We start from the raw sequence: 17,487 nt of genomic DNA on the forward strand, positions 1-17,487 counted from the left end.
TATCAAAATGACCTCATGCAGACATAGAGGCTCCTCTGGATTCCTGCTGCCTTTGGTTAAGATTTTTACAAGAACACACACAGACTGTCATGTCCTCCTTTATTTCTGGACAAAAACAACAGGCATCATAGTGCTTCACCTAATTTCTTTCCCCAGCTTTATTCTTCAGGCCAAATCCCTCATACAGCCATGAATCATTTTAACTTTCCACCTCTGTAACTCCTCTCTCTTGTTATTCTTCCTCTCAACAGGATTTAAGAGTCAAGCTGGAGCATGAGAGAGAAAAGCGGTATGTTGGAAACCTCCTTATTGTTTTTCTTTCTTTCTTTTTTTTCTTTTTTTTTTTTTGCGTTCAACTGTCCAAATTCAAACTTTGTTAGTTTGGATCTTTTTTGTTTTGCTTTGCCATGTCGGGGATTTTGTGTCTAAGGGAGGAAATCGCAGCTACATGCCAGAGTGGCAGAAAGAGAAAGGGGAAAATTCCTGCTTGGCTTATTTAGCCGAAGCCCTGTGTTCCAGAGTCGGGTTTTTTTAGAGTGGAAAAGATGCAGGGAGGTCTGGAGGAGAGGGAGCGATTAACTAAAGGCGGAGAGAGAGAGAGAGAGAGGGAAGTCTTTCAGTTCACTGTCCTCTCCTCACCCTGAATTAATATTTTATCTCACGCTGCATCCTTTGTGCCGTTTGATCCCACGTCACTGGCTTCAAACGGAGGAAAACTCTCAGAGACAGCGCGTGACGCTTTGATGAAAACCTTTGGAACACTTTGTCCGCTAAGTATGTGAGAATAAACAGCAAATCTCCTGAATGGTGGCAACTTTGTTCCATGTGAAATGAGTTCATGTTGTTCTGTCTTTGGCTGCTCTGGGAAACCTTTGGCTTTCTAGCAAGTCCTCAGATGGGCTACAAACTTTTAGCTTTCCTGGTTTTTCCTGAATTAATTCCTAGTATGACCAACACCTCTTCCATTCCCTTTTTTGGAAGTGTGTGAATTTGGGAGGAGAGGATGCTTCTCCTTCTGCCAAGCGTGTTGCATCCGTTCATAATAGCTTAGTGTCACCTGGTGTTTTTGATAGGAATTGACACAGAAATCTCTCAAAATATAACAAAAATAATGTAAAAGGAAGATTCATCTGGAATAAAATTAATACATCTGCTCATTTTATTTGCTTGTTAATTAAAAATGACCTGTCGAAAACTATTTATACCCTTTTCGATGATGAGAAGTATTATGCCGTTATAATAATTGCTGACACGGCATTTGGATGCTCTTCCACAGCATCCAAGTTCTGACATTGCGTATAAAACTTAAAAAGAGCGGTTCCACCCATAATTTGGATTTCCTTTAGCTAAATGTAAGTTTAAGGAAACTGATTGGAAAACAGACAAAGGAGGAACAATCTCCAAGTCAACCAACGTTGTTCCGACACCTTGGCCAACCACCGAACCACCACAGCAAAGCTGATAAGAACCAGACTGTTGACTTAGCAGGTGGACATGCCCAGACTGTCCAGTTAGGAGTATTGCGACACAAAACTGTGGCTCATCTGGGAAGGTCGTCCTCTGGCTGTCAAGCCGTTTCATCTCTGAAACTGGCCTCTGAATTGTGAATAGGCTGAAAAGGCTGCATGTGTGTGATGCAGAGCAAAAAAATCAAGATAGATTTTTATGCAGCTCTTATTTGTTTTTACATTGTCCACACATTTTCTATAGGATTAACCATTTTTTATCCGTCTCGAAACTGGTTTTGATGCACTTTGTTCAACCAGCGAGGAGAAACGGAGGCAAAAAAACTACCAGAATTCCCGCCGCCTTCGTTCACAGTTATTTGGACCAAAGAAAGAGGAACTGGTTTGGTGATTAGAAAGCTGCAGGCTCACAGAAGCGAGAAGGAGCGTGTCGTTCCAGCAGAATATGGATCCGCAATGAGCCCCTCCACTTTTTCACAGCCCTAATTGGCTGCTGCTGTGGAAGAGATAAGTTTTTCCACGCTGCTGTCTCTGTGTTCCTGCCTCCCTCTGTTTTCGAAGCCTCGCGGCTATCTGCTCTTCCTCATGAGTCCTGCTCACATCGCTCTGCTCTCCCAGAACAGACATCTCACTTTTGCGGAGGCACCACTCACACAGTCACAAGACATTTCCTCCTGCGTTAACTCGACACATATTCGCACGGGTTGTTATGGTGCACCAAAAAAGTCACGGTTCGGCACTTATCGCGGTTTTAAAGCCACGATCCGTACATTTTTGGTTTACTTGTGGTAAGTAAACCAAATACAAAGCTTTTAAACCTTCCTCAGCAGTAAAGGAAAAAGGTGGGTTTTTTTCTTGTTTTGTTTTTTTTATAAATTTGAATTTGTTTTCTAAAACTTGAAAAAGTGGAAACTTTATGGAAATCAGCTGATTTTTCTCCACTACTAACTGGGATTCTACTTTTTCGGACAAAAAGATGTTTTAGTATCCTTCAATTGATGTGTTTTTTAAAAAAAAAAACAAAATAAAACAACAATAACTAACTAATTACATAAATTAAAGGCATCCTTACTGTGGATACCATAGATTTGGTAATGTTTGTTGTTAAAAACAGTAGCGAAAGTTTTAAGAGGATATTAAGATATTCTGGTGGAATAAGAAGGTCGGGCTGTTTCATTACCAATACAGCAGCAGCTATATCAGGTTTAATAATAAAACTGTGACGTTTGAATGAAAACTACACATTTCATTTCTTCTGTGTCTCGATACAATACTCTCTGTCCGGAGTGTGCGTTTGTAATGACACTTGTTGGACTTAACTTTTTGTTTAGTTATTGCTAAATTTACCAACTTTAGTGCATTTTTTCCAAGTATTATAAAGACTTACTAGTAAATCATTATTTACTGGCATACATAAAGGGTTAAAAGATTAAAAAAAATAAATAAATAAATAAAAAACTGAAGTTTTATTTATGCTTTCACTGAAAAGCATTTCTGCAAAATTTAAATCTTAAGTGCATATTCTTTTTAAAATCTAAATATTTGTCTTAATTCTGGTTATAAAGCAGCGAAGGGCCTCCATCCTGCAAATATCACGAGCCAGCAACCAAGGGCACATTTGAATTTAACAAAAAAGACAAAAAAAAGAAGTGCAAACCTTTCTTTTATTTACATAAGCCTCCGTGGTGAGACCTTTTTCGCTCCTTAAGACAACGGGATTGTGCAGAAACTGTGTAAATATAATGCCATATCCCATAAGCATCTGCAGCACTCGAGGTATTAGGAATCCATGAGTCAGGATAATCGTTTTGTCTGTCCGCAATGGAATCAAACTGGAAGGTTTCTCTTTTCATTGGCAGGAGCTGAAGGTTTGAGGCAGGAAATAAGCGCTGCAGAGTGTCTCTCTCTTCCTTTGGCCAGAGTGTGAAGGACCAGAGCCAGACCTTTACTCTTTTCTTGTTCTTTTTTTTCTTCTTTGTGTGCGTGTATGTTTGTGATTTTTAGGAAAAGACAGAGCCAGCGCGCTGTGTGAAGGCAATCTTTCATCTGCAGATCTGTTCCTTTTCTGTTTTTTTATTATTTTCCTCTGCAACTGTGTTTCCCCACTCTCGCTTGCAGAGGAAGGAAAGCCATATCTTTTAGCGCAGGACCCCCTTTTTTAGCCCTCCACCACATCCCTCCTGCTCTCTATCGCACACATCATCGCTGAATCTAAACAGCCGGGGAGCGTTAAGCTGCACCTCTGATCTGCAGGCCCGCCGATTCCCAGAATCCTCTCGTTTAAAAGAGGGAACCAATGAGCAGTCATTAAGATAGGCAGAGCTCTGGCCTCTGATGAGGAAGCGATGGGATAAAAACAAGCTCTTTTATCAGTGTACTATAAAGAGTTGGTGGCGGCTGCAGATTCTTCGCAAGCAGAATGGGACTGATAGCAGGCGAAGAAGAAGAAGAAGAAGAAGACGAAGACATGCTGCAGAGAGTATTTTCTCAGGCTGTCTCCTTTATTTTCTAACTCGCAGTATGTAAATAACTCCACGTCTCTATATCTATCACTCTCACTCTCTAAAAGAGGAGGGAAAGACACACATCCTGCTGCTTTAGCTCTAGATTCCCCCCCCCCCCCACACCTCCAACCCCGCTTCAGCCCCCCTTCTTTCCTCTCAGGAAGTTTCCCATCTGCCTTTGTGCTGGCTTAGCGGAGAGACCCCGGCCGTTGTTGAAACAGCGGCCGATGCATACTCTGATTGGAAAGCATGCTCATGCATGTAGTTTTACAAACACACACGGCCCCGTATGCGCGCTCTGTTGCAATCAGACCGAAAGACAAAATGATAACTGCAGACAGACTGTACATTTTCTCTGAGAAGGTTTATTCCCCTCGCTTTATTTTTTCTCTTTTCTTCGTTGATTAATCTTCTGACAGTATCCTGCACGCCTTTGCGCTCTTCTCTCCTTGACCCAGCCCGACCTGAACATTTTCCGCTCTCTTCGCCGCATTCGTGAAACAAATGACTTATTTCGCGGCTACCGAAAAGCACCGGAACAGAAAAAAAAAAAAAAAAGATAATTCCTGTTTATGAGGGGTCTTCTTGCAAAGTGTCTGCACCCAGAGATGTGACATGAATAATATCCCTTTGGCTCCTAACGCTGCCGATGTTTCTGCCCCGTTTCAGGATCATACCGTTTCAGAGGCCGCTGAAGATCAAAGAGCTTCTGCAAAAAGTCACAGAGGCCTTTGGTCAGCAGATGGACCTCTTCTTTATGGAGAAGGAGGTAAGCGAAGGAAGGTTATTTTCTATCGCTGTACAGATTGAGTAGAATGAACGCAGAAAATATGTGAACATTTCTTTACACATTTTCCTCTGTAGTTACAAACACCCAGAATTTGCTGCAAGAGGAAGTAGCTGAAAAGAAAAGAGACAAAATGGATGATGGATACTGAGTCTCCAGATCTTTTATCTCAATACCACAAACCTGTTTAGCTGTGCTAATCATGCAGCAAACGTTTGACTTTGTGACAGTCTCGCTTGTTGAAGTCTGCAAAATGTAGCCAAGTGATTTGGTTAATGACGCTTTTAGGAGACCTCAGACACTGTGTGAGCCGCATAAACACGTTTTCTTTCTCCAAGCTGTTAACATCCTAATTACTCAGAAAAGCCTTGATTTTATTTTATTTTTTTTAGATTTGCAAAAAGAGAACAAGAACCCACTCAGAACCTAGTAATCAGTACCAAGTTACAGAATGCGACTGAATAATGAACATTTATTCATCAGCGTTGGTGCTAGATTAAATTAGGAAACATTTTCACGCTTCATGAGACAAAAAAATTGAAATGGTATTACCTGTAATCAATTTCAGTCAGAATATATATTCTGTTTGATGCAAATTATTCCAAGACAATCAAATCACAGTCAGAGTCATATAAAATACCAAAACGGTCCGTCAGTGGCTTTGTGCAGCAATGAGACACATTGGTGGCATTGAGCCAGAGAAAAACAAAACGCATGAGACGAAGCTAAGCACAAAAGATGGGGTGTATTTTCCGTATGTTTTGTTTTCAGCCTTAAAAGACTTAAAAAAAAAAAAAAAAAAAGCCACGGATGAAGGAAAGCATTTCAGTTTTTCGGTTTTAGGCTTGCGCTGCCTTTCATCTCCCCATTACACAAATGTGCAGTGATTCCCTGAGCAACTTCACAGGAGAAATGCAACTCAAAGTGCAGTCATAATTTCCCGTTAGAAAAAGAAAACGGCTCCAAATGTTTATGTGGATTTTAAAAGTTGCCAGGAGCTGAACGTTTCACTGTCAAACCTCCAGAAACCATCTGCATCCTAAGGAGGGATTTTCAGCTTAAGTGCACAGGGAAAATCAGATAAAAGAATGTTTGCTTTCTTTAATAAGAATCCTTTGCCCACCTCAACCTTTCTGAAACTGCTGCTGCATTATGCAACGATAAGAAAAGAAAGGTCACGTTTGTGTTTGGCCCTTCAGCTGCTGCTGCCGCTGAAAAGCCAGGAGGACCTGGATCAGGCGGTGCTGTCTCTGGGCAACACTTCAGGAACTAACGGGCTGCTCAGGATTCTGCTGAAGACCCCTAAAAACAACCCTGTGAGTGGCTCTCATTGTTCACTGCGCATGCGCATCATTGAAACCCCAGCCGCGGTCACGAATGTGAGCTTTGAATAAAGTCATACTTCTTCCGAAAAGAGCGACGGATAAAAGCTGTGATACTGCCCTCACTTCCTCAACCGATGTCCTCTTCTTCCCGCTTGCAGTATCTGCAGGTGAACAGCCGGGACAAGCAGAGTGAGATGAAGTCGTCGCGGTCATTAGGAGACCTGAAGGGCTCTCTGCTCAAAGGGTCGGAGAGGGTCCGCAAACACTCAACAGGTGAGCTTCCACTGATCTCACGGAAAAGTCGTGGGTAAAAATGCACTGAGAAACCAGAGAGAGAGCAAGATTTACAGCAGATAACAGGAAGGCTGAAAGGAGAACACCAAAGTTGTTCTAACATTTCCTTTCGAGGTTTTAGCCTCTGTCTGAAAACATGTTGGATTTGGAAATGCTGGTAAATGTTTGGAAATCTCAAAGTAAAGTTAAGAATCTACAGTCTTCAGGCCAAAAACTCTAATCTCTGTAATCATTTTGTCTTTCTACTGTATTTGGCACATGAGGTGTGATGTTGTCACAGGAAGGATAAAAAAAATATTACTAGTAGAGTTCTTGGGGAGATTGATGCTGGAAATGGCCTTTGATGTTTCTGATTGGTGCATCTTTGCTTATGGGCTGTTTAGACTAAATAAATTAGAATAAAACCTGTTACTGGTAACCTGCTGGGTTTAAAAACTCAGATCAGGACACTTTGCATGGAATCCTCTACTTTCAGGATTTTATTTATTTATTTTTTTCCTGTTTCTGCCTGTCACAATAAATGTTTTTTGAAAAATGAAGGCTGCTGCCGGTCAGAACAGAAGACGCAAACTGTAAGCGAAGGCAGGGAAACGTCATGTCAAAGCAAGGACGCACTTCCCTTCAGAGCAAGCCACCACCAGCATATGAAAAATCCCTTTTTACCTTATAAAGGCATCATTTGACATTTTACTTTTTTTTTTTTTTTTTTGGGGGGGGAAACAGCGGATTATTGTAGATTTAATCTTTTAATCGAACGCTGAGTGAGACGAATGTTTCCCCAAAATGTCAAAGTAATCCTCCCAGACAGATTGGTGTCGTGTCATAGTCTTTGTGGCTGGATAACACAGCGCAGTGCAGGTCTGTTGTCCCTCCTGGCACGTCTGGTAACTCGGCGTGAAGAGGAAGTCTTCTCTGCGGAGCGGCTTTTTCCTCCGTCCTTTACATCAGCTCCGCTCAGAAAGGTCAACGTCTTAACTCGCGGGTTCCAAATCTTAAACACGAGCAGCAGCAAGCCGTTTGCGTTTTCCAGTTTTGAAGGAAAAGCACTGAAATTTCACGCCAATCTATCTCCTTTTTGAATGCTGTCCCTGTACCGGCACCCATCAGTCACATCTGTTGTCCTGCTGTAAGCAGGAAAAGAGAAGGGGGAGGAGGAGGAGTGGCGGCAGATAGGAGGCGACAGGAGAGCGCGGTCACGGTCTACGGTTGAGCGAAGACGTGATGTGAGCCTGGGTGCCTTGAAGACATCCGACAGCAGGAGAGGGGAGGGAGATCATGCAGTGAGGAGAACACCGACCTGTGTTGAACAAAGATTTGTAGTTTCCACGTTTACGATTGTTCAATTTAAGCTTTTTTTTTTTTTTTCTGGTGAATTTCTTCAAACCCCTCTCAGCTCAATCAGTGATAGCTTCAGTCTCTGTTCCAAGGACAAGTCCTCAGGCTCTGCTGCAGCGTGGCAGGCAGGGCCAACGTTTGTCACAGTAATTGAGGTTAGAGGTGGCGGCACCGTGGTTTAGTAAATCATCTCCGACTCTCTTGAACTTGAATCCAAGAATAACACGCTCTCCCTCCTACTCCATCTTTCCCTCAGTCGACGCTCTTCATCTCCTCACCCCTCGTTTGATTCGGCTGCATTCCGTCTTTTTTTCCTGCTTCTCATCCTCCAACCGGCGGCTTTTCTCAGGTTCTCTCCACACCGGCCGGACGTCCCCGCCTCCAGGCAGCGTCCCCGAGGAGCAGCAGCAGATCGCTCGTCAGGGCTCGTACACCAGCATCCACAGCGAGGGGGAGTTCATCCCAGAGACCTCAGACCAGAACGTAAGCTCTGCTCCCCGTGACAAATGTTGTTCAACAGTTTTCAGGGTTTCTGAGACGTCTTAAAATGTCTTTTATGCTTAGCGATCTTCATTTCAAGGCCGAAAAGATTTCATTCTGCGTCTGAAATTACATTTGCAGACATTTACATTTATGGAGTTGACTGAAAAATCTTGCTTAATGCATTCATGTTTTGTGAAAGCAAAAAAGAACAAAAAAAAAGGTGAAAGTCGATCTCAGAAACGTTTTCTGATAACTTCTTTAGTGAAATAAAGGTGTAACTTTTTTACCCTTTTCATTTTTGACAGTTTTTAATACAAAAGTTTCCAAACCTTTCACAGCTTCACGTTTTTCATACTTTAATAAAGCAGTTTTCTTTTTCTTGCCTTCTAGAATGAACATTTTTAATTCTGATTCAGCTGCTTGACATTTGTGAATAAAACCTGAATCTTTATTTGAATTCTGCTGTGCGGCAAAATGCCGGAGACTCAAATCCATTTGTCTCCATCTCCATCATATCACTGTCTGCTCATGTGACCTTTGCTCTCTCTGTGTCATTGCATCTGTCAGATGCTGGATCCCTTCGGCAGCGCAGGCAACTCGCTGTCAAGCAGCTGTCAGTCAATAGATCAAGCTCTGGACAGGTGAGTGTTGGTGCAGACGCTGGGATTCACGATCATCATTTATGTAGATTCATATTTATGTTCCCAAACCAGCGTTGGAGATATGAGATTGGTTTAAAAGAAAAAAAAAAAGCACTAACCAAAGCTGCAACAGATTGAAGTTTGTATATCTGACCCTTTCCTGGGCTGACTGTGTGGGAAGAAAATCGGAATCAGGTCATTTTGCTGTTGCTATAGTGACTAAACTTCTTATCTGGACGCCTGGATTCCTCTGTTATCACGGGAGCAAGGATATTGGTCACTGAGTGGGAGATGTGACGGACGGAGCGAGACGGTGAAAAGACCGAGCCAGAAAACAAGAAAGGAAAAAAAACAGAGAAACCGACATGAGAGAGAGAGAGACGGGGGGAGAGAGAGAGAGAGAGAGAGAGAGAGAGAGAGAGAGGACTGAGTCAGAGTCAAAAGGAAAATAAAAAAGTAAGCGAGAGCGAGGTTCGAGAGAGCGGGAGGACGGAAACAGTTCTACCTGCACAAGGCTTATCAGCGCTCCAGGCTGCAGAACAATGGCAGGAAACAAGTGCATGGAACTTTTCCCCACGAGCGGGCATGCGTGCCCCTTATCCAGGGTCTCGTGGCCCCGCGCCGCCCTGCGGTCAGCAGAGACGTCACTCTCTGGAGGGGCTGGTCACAAACACCCAGGGCAAGTGGGAGGTTTGGAGGGCTAAAGAACCGGGGATGGGAAGGGAGTGCATTTAAGAATATACAATACACTCAGCTTGACTGCCAGGTTAGCAATGGCAGAACGTCTTTTTTTTTTTTCCCTCACTGTTTTCGTCGTCTTATTATTACAAAGAGGTCCCAGCTTATCTGCTGTAATTCAGAACACTGTTCTTGAAACACCCGGAGTGTCTAACCGTAAAATACTTTCAACACAAGCAGCATTTCGAGGCTCCGCTTTGCTGCCGGCCAGTCTCTGTTTTAAAGATAAGGGAGGAGGGATTACCGACCAAACAAGCAAATGATTCCTGAACTTTTTCTACTTGTTCTTTATCATTTCAGCCCTCCATTCTCACAGAACAACAGGGATAACAATTACCTGAACCTCAACTACGAATACAAAGGTAAGAGACAGACGATCTGCCGCAGCCACTTCAGTGCTCTCTCTGATTGTCTAGTTTGTCCGTTTAGTGATTGGAAGATTTGGATCCGTGCCATGCTCTGATGATGGATTTAACAGTCCCCAGTTAGAAGTCCCTGTTTTAAGCTTCTCTACAGCTTTTTATCCTTGTCTTCTGTGTTCCTTGGTCTTTTATAATGGTGTTTGTTGAATAATGTTCTCTAATAAACCTCATCACATACCAACTCAGATGCAGTTCCAGTTATGTTATCTACTATTTCAATGATTCCTGAAGGTAATTGGGAGTATCAGGATACTGGGGGAAATGAAAACCAATGCTCGTCATATTAAAATTTTTAATAGTATTGTGACTTGATTAAAATTTTTCTTGTCATATTAATTGCAGGGTCTGCAATTAATTGTTGAAACTAATCGATTGTTCACAAAAAAACAATATATTGACAAAGTAAGCAAAGTTTTCAACGTAAGACCCCTTTTTGCTGCTAAATCACTGATTAAATGGACATAAGCTCAACAAAAGTGTTACTTAGTGTTAACATCTGGCATTTGGGTTATTCAGCCAACAGATTGGTGCAGTCTCAAGGGAGTTTCTTTCAAGTTTTTCAGGAACTCCTGATCATTCATGAAACTTCTTGGAAAACCACTTCTTTAGAAATGTGAACTGTGAACGCTGACATTACCGTTGGGGATGTATGCGCTTGCTGGAACACGTTTACCACGGAGACGGAAGTTTGGGCTCAAGTAGCGTTGGTGCTCCTTTGAGCAGAACTTGTACACGATAATGTCCCTCGTCCCTTTCGATTGTGTGTCGAAGCAAAAATTAACAAGAGAAGCAACTTTGTTGTTGTTTTGCAGACGTCAGAATTAAGAGCATCCCAGAAACGCGGTATAAAAGGCTTCAGCTGCGGACCTTTTTATGTAAAACGGAAAAAATGCAATTAGTTAAGTAAAACGTTTTTTTTACGTCTTTTTAAAATCCATTTAATTAATTCATCAAAATTAAAGTCAGAGCAATAGCTTTTATTTGAAAGTTTGTTGAAAGCAGTGCGTCATTTTCCTTCTACTCTGTGCTGATCCGTCACTTAAAATCCCAGCACAACGCATTAAAAGTCAGTAGTCTGAGGGCGCTGTTCATTTTTACCTTTTTATTTATTTATTTTTTTTTTAGTGGCCCTAATAAGCAGTGGCTTTTCATGACCAGTCATCAGCCCCTTGAAGCCCCTCTACTCGGGTCCCCTGGGTTCCCGTCTGTGTCTTCAGAACACGGATCAAAGAAAGCAGCATGGCAGACAACGCCACACTGACCCTTCCGAGCGGAGCAGCTTTCCCAGTCTGCTCTCTTCTTTTTGCCTCGCACCGCTCGCTCCCCATCACACACCGAATTAAAAGAAATTTAAAAAAAAGAAAGAAATGCTGCAAATCATGTGCACGGCACGGTACATTAGGACGCAACTGCACACACACAGGCTCTCCTCTCCTCAGATGCAGAGCCCAGCCCCCTCCTGTCACGGCCTACGGTGTTTATCATTCCCTGTGAGTAGATTTTTCCTCTCCGTCCCATGTTACCAAACACAGAAAATAACTCCCGTCTCCATGGGGATACAACCACAATAACAGCGCTGGAGCAGGCCATCATGTGACGGAACAGCTGCTTTCAATTGAGACCCAGTTCCCCCCCCGCTCCCCCCACCATTACCATCACCACTCCTATTCTAGCGCGTGTGCTGCGAGGGTCGCCGCGCACGTGCGTCAACGGGGCTCCCCACCTGCCTTTAATATGCCTCCGCAGAGTGGAGGACTGTTTCAAGTTTCTGCCTGGGCTGCATCAGGGTGACGCAGCAGCAGCAGCATCTGCATCAGCGGGGCTACATGTGTGGAAAGCTGCGTGTCATTCTGCTGAGCTCAACTCTGATTTGACATGCACGGATGAGCAGGAACAGTGCGCTGAGACCTGTCAGATGTGATCTATGGAAATGCGAGCTTCTCTAATCATTGCACTCCATCATTGCGTCGGTGCACGTTTGGAGAGGAGCGCATGAGGTTTGAAGCGAGAGGTGCCGAGAGGTGGATGGGGCATAAGGGAAAACTAAACGTTTCGGCGAGTGAAGGTTTTACCTCTTTGCTCCCTCTTTCAGGTCGACACGGGAAGGGAGGAACTTTCCCACGGCAGTTCCAGTTGCCCAATCGCAGCAAGGATTACGGCGAGCGTAAGAAATCACCTTTGCTACAAAGTCAACAGATTCTTGTGCTTAAATAAAGAAAGCACAAAAACATTGCGTGTTGGTTTTCATTTTAAAGAGTTCTTTTCTGGAACATTATGGCAGGTTGTCGAGATTGAAGCAAATTAGCGGTTCCTGGCTGGAAAAATTCAAAGTTCTAACAATAAGATCTTGGTTATATATCTTGGAAAGACATCAGACAAGATAAACTTGGTGTGTCAGTTCCATAGTTGCCTCCTGCTTTACACAAAGCAATGACATTATTGGTGGGTAATCTGAATATACATCGTCTGGGCACTGTTCGGAACCATACGCACTGAGGGAATCATCTGTTCTCTGCGCCATTAGCGTCTGGGAGCTGACCCCTTCTGAATTATAATTTTTCTACTTCAACATTCCCCCCTTTTTTTTTTTTAGCCCCTGACGAAACACTTCTCTCATATAAACTTGGTGCATTAAGTGTTGCAGCGCTTGTTCCAGGCAGCTGCAAGTAATTGCTCACTCTGAGGCTAACCTTGACTAGCTGTGATTTATGTCTCCCTGTGGCGAACCCAAACTTGTATAAAAATACAGCGGCCTTCTTCCTGTCTAAAGGGAAGTGGGACTGAGTGGTGAGAGAGACTGGCCGGCGTTGAGTCTTGGCCTCTAATGAGTAACAGAATGAGAGAAAATAAAAAAAAGTCACCAGTGTGTTTCTGCTTGCAGGTCGCAGGACGCTCCCGCGCAGCTTCATGCCCCAGGAGAACCTTTTCCAGCTGGTTCCCTCCAGTCGCACACGCAGCTACAATGGTGACAGCTCGCTGACGTTCAGCGACCTGCGCTCGCTGGGCCGGACTGCCGACAAAAGCTGCCAGCGCGGCACAGCCAAATGTGAGTAGAGTGGCCTAACCCGAAAACGTCTGTGCAAGACTGTCTTCAAAAAACATGTGCGAAAGAGACAAAGTGAGACCGCTGCAGGTAAAATTAAGTTCCTGACGGTTTTCAAGACCTGTGATTGGAGTTACTGCACATTGTGGGAAAACTATAGAATTCAAGAAAAATGTTCTAGGGCTGGATAAGTATGGAAAAGAAGCAAGTATGGGGAAATGTTATTTGATATCCTGTGATCTAAAAATTCCGTCCATCCGTTTCAGAACTTTTCCTCTTTTTTTATCAGTGCTACGTTTGATGAACAAATCCATCTGCAGATGAGATGTGATGTTTGTGTGTGATGTAATTTTGGATGCAAACAAGCAGGTGACTAAAGGCTGGGGGTAATGTTTGCTCACTGTGTGAGAGGTGAGCCAAAAATGGAACAAAAAATCTGTTTACAATAATGATAAAAAAAAACAACCAGCAAATCTTCACACTTTAAGTTGTAACTCTGAACATGTGGCTTTTTGTAACCATTTGTTGCTTAGTTCCTCTTTAAAAACATAAATAAATATTATTTTTCTTAAACACTGAGTTAATTAGCCTCATAAACTGATAAAAACACAGCCGTGCTTTAATATTTAAGCAGGTTTTTTCAGCAAAGCGCTTTCCGTTAACACAAGTGGGGAAAACCTTGAGTTGTTACGCCGAAACGGCTAGTGCCAAATCAAAGATAATCCGTTCTCCCTTCAACCCTCCGTCAGCCTTATTTTAATTCCTGGTGATGCAGAGTGTGAAGGAGCAGCAGTGACGTACAGTAATGCCGTAAGTCTCCACAGGCATAATTCCTCTGTGATCGACGCAGACCTGTCCATGTCGCAGGCTCCCTGATCACATCTGCAGTTTGTTCAGAAACAGCCTCTGTCATCCTGCCAGAGCTCAGCTCAGCAGTCTGTGGTCGACGTCTCCGTCTCGCTGCCCTCACCCACGCACAACCAAACTAGTCTAATGCGGCCACAAAAAGCAGCGGGCTAATTCCAAAACAAAGTCTCAGAGTCTGGGACTGAAGCGGATGAGCGCTGCTGTGACGATCTTTCTTAGGTTTTGACAACTTTGCGTCGGCGGGTCGCGGTTTTCACTGCCTGGCTGTCTTATCTGGGGTTTCCCTGAATCTGAGAGGGTCTGCGGTAGGAGCTCTTCGACAAACCAAGGTGGATTTGACATTCCGTCTGGGAGGGTTTTACTGTCTAAGCAGTGTTTTATTGCTTTGGAACTCGGCGCTCGCTCGGATCGGTTTATCACAGTTCCGCTGTTGCTGTCTGTCTTCGAGGGGCTTAGTTGGCAAAAAAAATAAAAAATAATAATCCAGCGGTGGGTTTTCATCATCTGGTGTTGTTTTTCTGCAGCACCACGGGCGCCAGTCAACTGGCGGCAGGGAAAGCTCTTGGGACGAGGGGCGTTCGGGGAGGTCTACCTCTGCTACGACGCAGACACAGGCCGCGAGCTGGCCGCCAAGCAGGTGCCCTTCGATCCCGACAGCCAGGAAACGAGCAAGGTGAGGTTTGTGCGCAAATGTGTTTGGAATAAACCTACTGGATTCTTTTGTGTGTGTGTTTTCTCTTTTGCAAAAATCTTAATAAATGTAAAGATATTAAGTGATTGTTTTTTCTGTAGGAAGTGAATGCTCTGGAGTGCGAGATCCAGCTGCTGAAGAACTTGCGTCACGACAGGATCGTACAGTACTACGGCTGTCTGCGGGACCTGGAGCATAGAAAACTCACTATTTTTGTTGAGTTCATGCCCGGGGTGTGTATTCTGCCACCTAGTACTTATGCTTGTGGAATACTGTTTTTCTTTTTTTTTTTTTGGTTTTGTAGGAACTTTGAACATAATAATGCTTATATTTACATGACAAACATGAACTGAGCATAAACTTTTATGCTGAAGAGAGCTGCTACACTTATCTTCAAAGGTGAGGACTTTGTGACTGCTGTGTGCATATTCTGGTTCCGAGTCATAGAAGAACCTGACGCTAGAAGGATATCTTCTTGATTTTAAAACTCCACTAGTTCCTTCCATTTTATGTAGATGAGCTCTGAGCATTTGACAGCCCAAAGGCATTAAATTCTGCACACAGAGCTAATTGTATTGTGAAAAGAAAATGCTTTTATTTTGAAGGTGACTCCTGTGGTTCCACTGTTGGGTTGCTACTTTAGTGCCCTCATTCAACAGTACATGCTCCTCGGTATCTTTAGTATTAGTTTGCACATTAAAGGTACTGCAAAGGACTGTTTAGAATGCAAGATTAGCTTGGTGTTATTTCCAGTCGTCATAAGAAGGCATTTTGCACGGCAATATGATATTCATACTGTTGGATGGCGTTTCACTGATTCGGATAAATCAGATTACGCAGCCATAATTGCTTCCTTTTTTTTTTTGTTTGTTTGACATTTTCTTCGAAGTAACGATTATTTACAGGAAAAGAACGTTTAATTTGTCCACATGGCTTGTCTGATTTTATTAAGTTACGATGCCTATAATGTATTAAGCAACAGACATTTTTAACTAGGTGCCCATTCTGCTTTAGAGTTAATATAATCTAGCTGTCAAAAGTGAAATTTCTTAGAGTTGTGTGTCTACACCCCGGGTCTGTTGTTGCTCATCAGTGATCGGCTGCAGACAGAGGTCGACTCCTGCTGGGGGTTTGCAGAGACGAGCAAATGAAGCTTCAGTTCGATGCTTTCTGTGGTTTCTTACTTTTCTTGTGCTGACCTGAATCAGGATTTCACTAAGTGGGCAATAAGCAACCTTGTTGCCCTAGATAGTGGCTGTGCTTAAAGGCATAGGCCTAATGAACTATAATTACTATATTTCAGATCTATGTGATTTTAAACTTTATTACTAATGCTAAAGCTGATATTTCTTTCACCCCTAATCTTGGGGTGCATCAAAGCTATTCCTGAACTTAATCATTTCTGGTCTACAGATGCATAAAGACACAGTGAGTACTTTGATGCACCTTTTGAGTTGACTAAAAATCACATCAGATTAAGATTGTGGACATAAGCTGTGATGCAGAAATGGGATAGTTATGTATCTGCTTCATTTTCAATAGGATTTTTAAAAAAATAGTACCGCTATCAAATAACCCACATCTGGCTTTTGTCTTATTTGCCATTTTACTTTAGAGAGAATTTTTTTTTTTTCAAAAACTCAAACAAAACTGGAAATCATTAATAACCAGGAAAATTTGGATCAGTGCATAGCTACATTAGTTTGCAAATAATTAGTAAGGAAAGCTAAAGTATGTATTGTATTTGAACTGTGGCTTCATTTCAAAATGTTTTTGATGATGACTTATGAGGATCCTCAAAAACACTCTGCACAGCGTTCGTTTAAATCTCGGCTGTTTTTTAAGAAAGATTCCTGCAGTCGATTTCAGCTAGAAAACAATTTGAAAAGCGTCACCAGCTGTCACCAAACATGGTCTCAGTGGTTAATGTGAGCAGAACAGCCTGTTTTATGGGATCATTTTCTGTGAAAATGAGCTCTTTAGCGAGAGACTGTCGCCTGTTGATCTTTTTTTTTTTTTTTCTTTTCTTTTTTCTATAATTTCTCGGTCTTAGTCACACATTGTCTGGAAATGGAAACGTTTATAGTGTGTTGGAGTTGGCTGATGTAAGAGGAGGAGGTGACAAGAGGCCAAGGTTTTGTGGGTCTGTGCTCGATAAAACTTGAGTGGCCCGGGGAAGGAGCCGGTGGTTCAGAGTGGGAGGGCTAAGCTTGAGGTTTGTCTCAGAGGTGTGTTGTTGACAGCTGAAAGTAAAGAGAAACATGTTTTTTTTTTGTTTTTTTTTATCACATCTTAAGTGGTATTGGATCACACCTTCACTCCGCAAAGATTTCCTTTGGAAGAACTCAAAAAGGGAACAAAAACGCTGTTTGATCTCAGCATCAGACAATCCTCTTACGGCGCTGTTTACATATTTGGGTTTCGTGTTTGGAATTTGGCAGCGAGGCGCCGTTTCCATTACAAAAATAACTCTTGTTTGAGTGTATTGGTAGCTGTGATGAATCTCGCCGCGAGCGTGATTCATTTTTCCACACGTTCTCATAAAAGCTGTTGTTGCTCTTTCGCTGTCCCACCAGGGCTCAATAAAGGACCAGCTGAAAGCCTACGGGGCTTTGACGGAGAAGGTGACAAGGAGATACACCAGGCAGATCCTTCAGGGAGTTTCCTACCTGCACAGCAACATGATTGTGCACAGGGACATCAAAGGTAAGTGAAACCGGAATCCTGTAAAGGTCAAAGGGGAGCTTTAATTCGACGTATGACTTCTAAAACTTCGGAGAAACTGAACCAGTTGCTCAGAAAACTATAAAATTTTGAGAGAGTATTCATTCCCCCCCACAATACATCCGCAAACCTCAACGTATTTTAGGGGGAATTTTGGTGGTAAATCA

The 17,487-nt window shown here is 42.9% G+C and overlaps 1 protein-coding gene across 1 annotated transcript in view; it reads left to right on the forward strand.

Annotated features, from left to right (window-relative positions):
• The window catches only part of map3k22 (mitogen-activated protein kinase kinase kinase 22), a 42,127-nt gene that overhangs the window by 18,378 nt on the left and 6,262 nt on the right, over positions 1-17,487 (forward strand). The window contains exons 5-16 of the mRNA XM_007555550.2: positions 252-289; positions 4,640-4,739; positions 5,957-6,073; positions 6,241-6,355; positions 8,061-8,194; positions 8,762-8,835; positions 9,874-9,935; positions 12,088-12,159; positions 12,877-13,041; positions 14,430-14,578; positions 14,698-14,829; positions 17,173-17,302. Of these exons, the coding sequence (XP_007555612.1) occupies positions 252-289; positions 4,640-4,739; positions 5,957-6,073; positions 6,241-6,355; positions 8,061-8,194; positions 8,762-8,835; positions 9,874-9,935; positions 12,088-12,159; positions 12,877-13,041; positions 14,430-14,578; positions 14,698-14,829; positions 17,173-17,302 (1,288 nt within the window). The remainder of the gene's footprint in view (positions 1-251; positions 290-4,639; positions 4,740-5,956; positions 6,074-6,240; positions 6,356-8,060; positions 8,195-8,761; positions 8,836-9,873; positions 9,936-12,087; positions 12,160-12,876; positions 13,042-14,429; positions 14,579-14,697; positions 14,830-17,172; positions 17,303-17,487) is intronic.

This window comes from Poecilia formosa, unplaced genomic scaffold (genome assembly GCF_000485575.1).
Source record: "Poecilia formosa unplaced genomic scaffold, Poecilia_formosa-5.1.2 Scaffold71, whole genome shotgun sequence".
NCBI lineage: Eukaryota > Metazoa > Chordata > Actinopteri > Cyprinodontiformes > Poeciliidae > Poecilia > Poecilia formosa.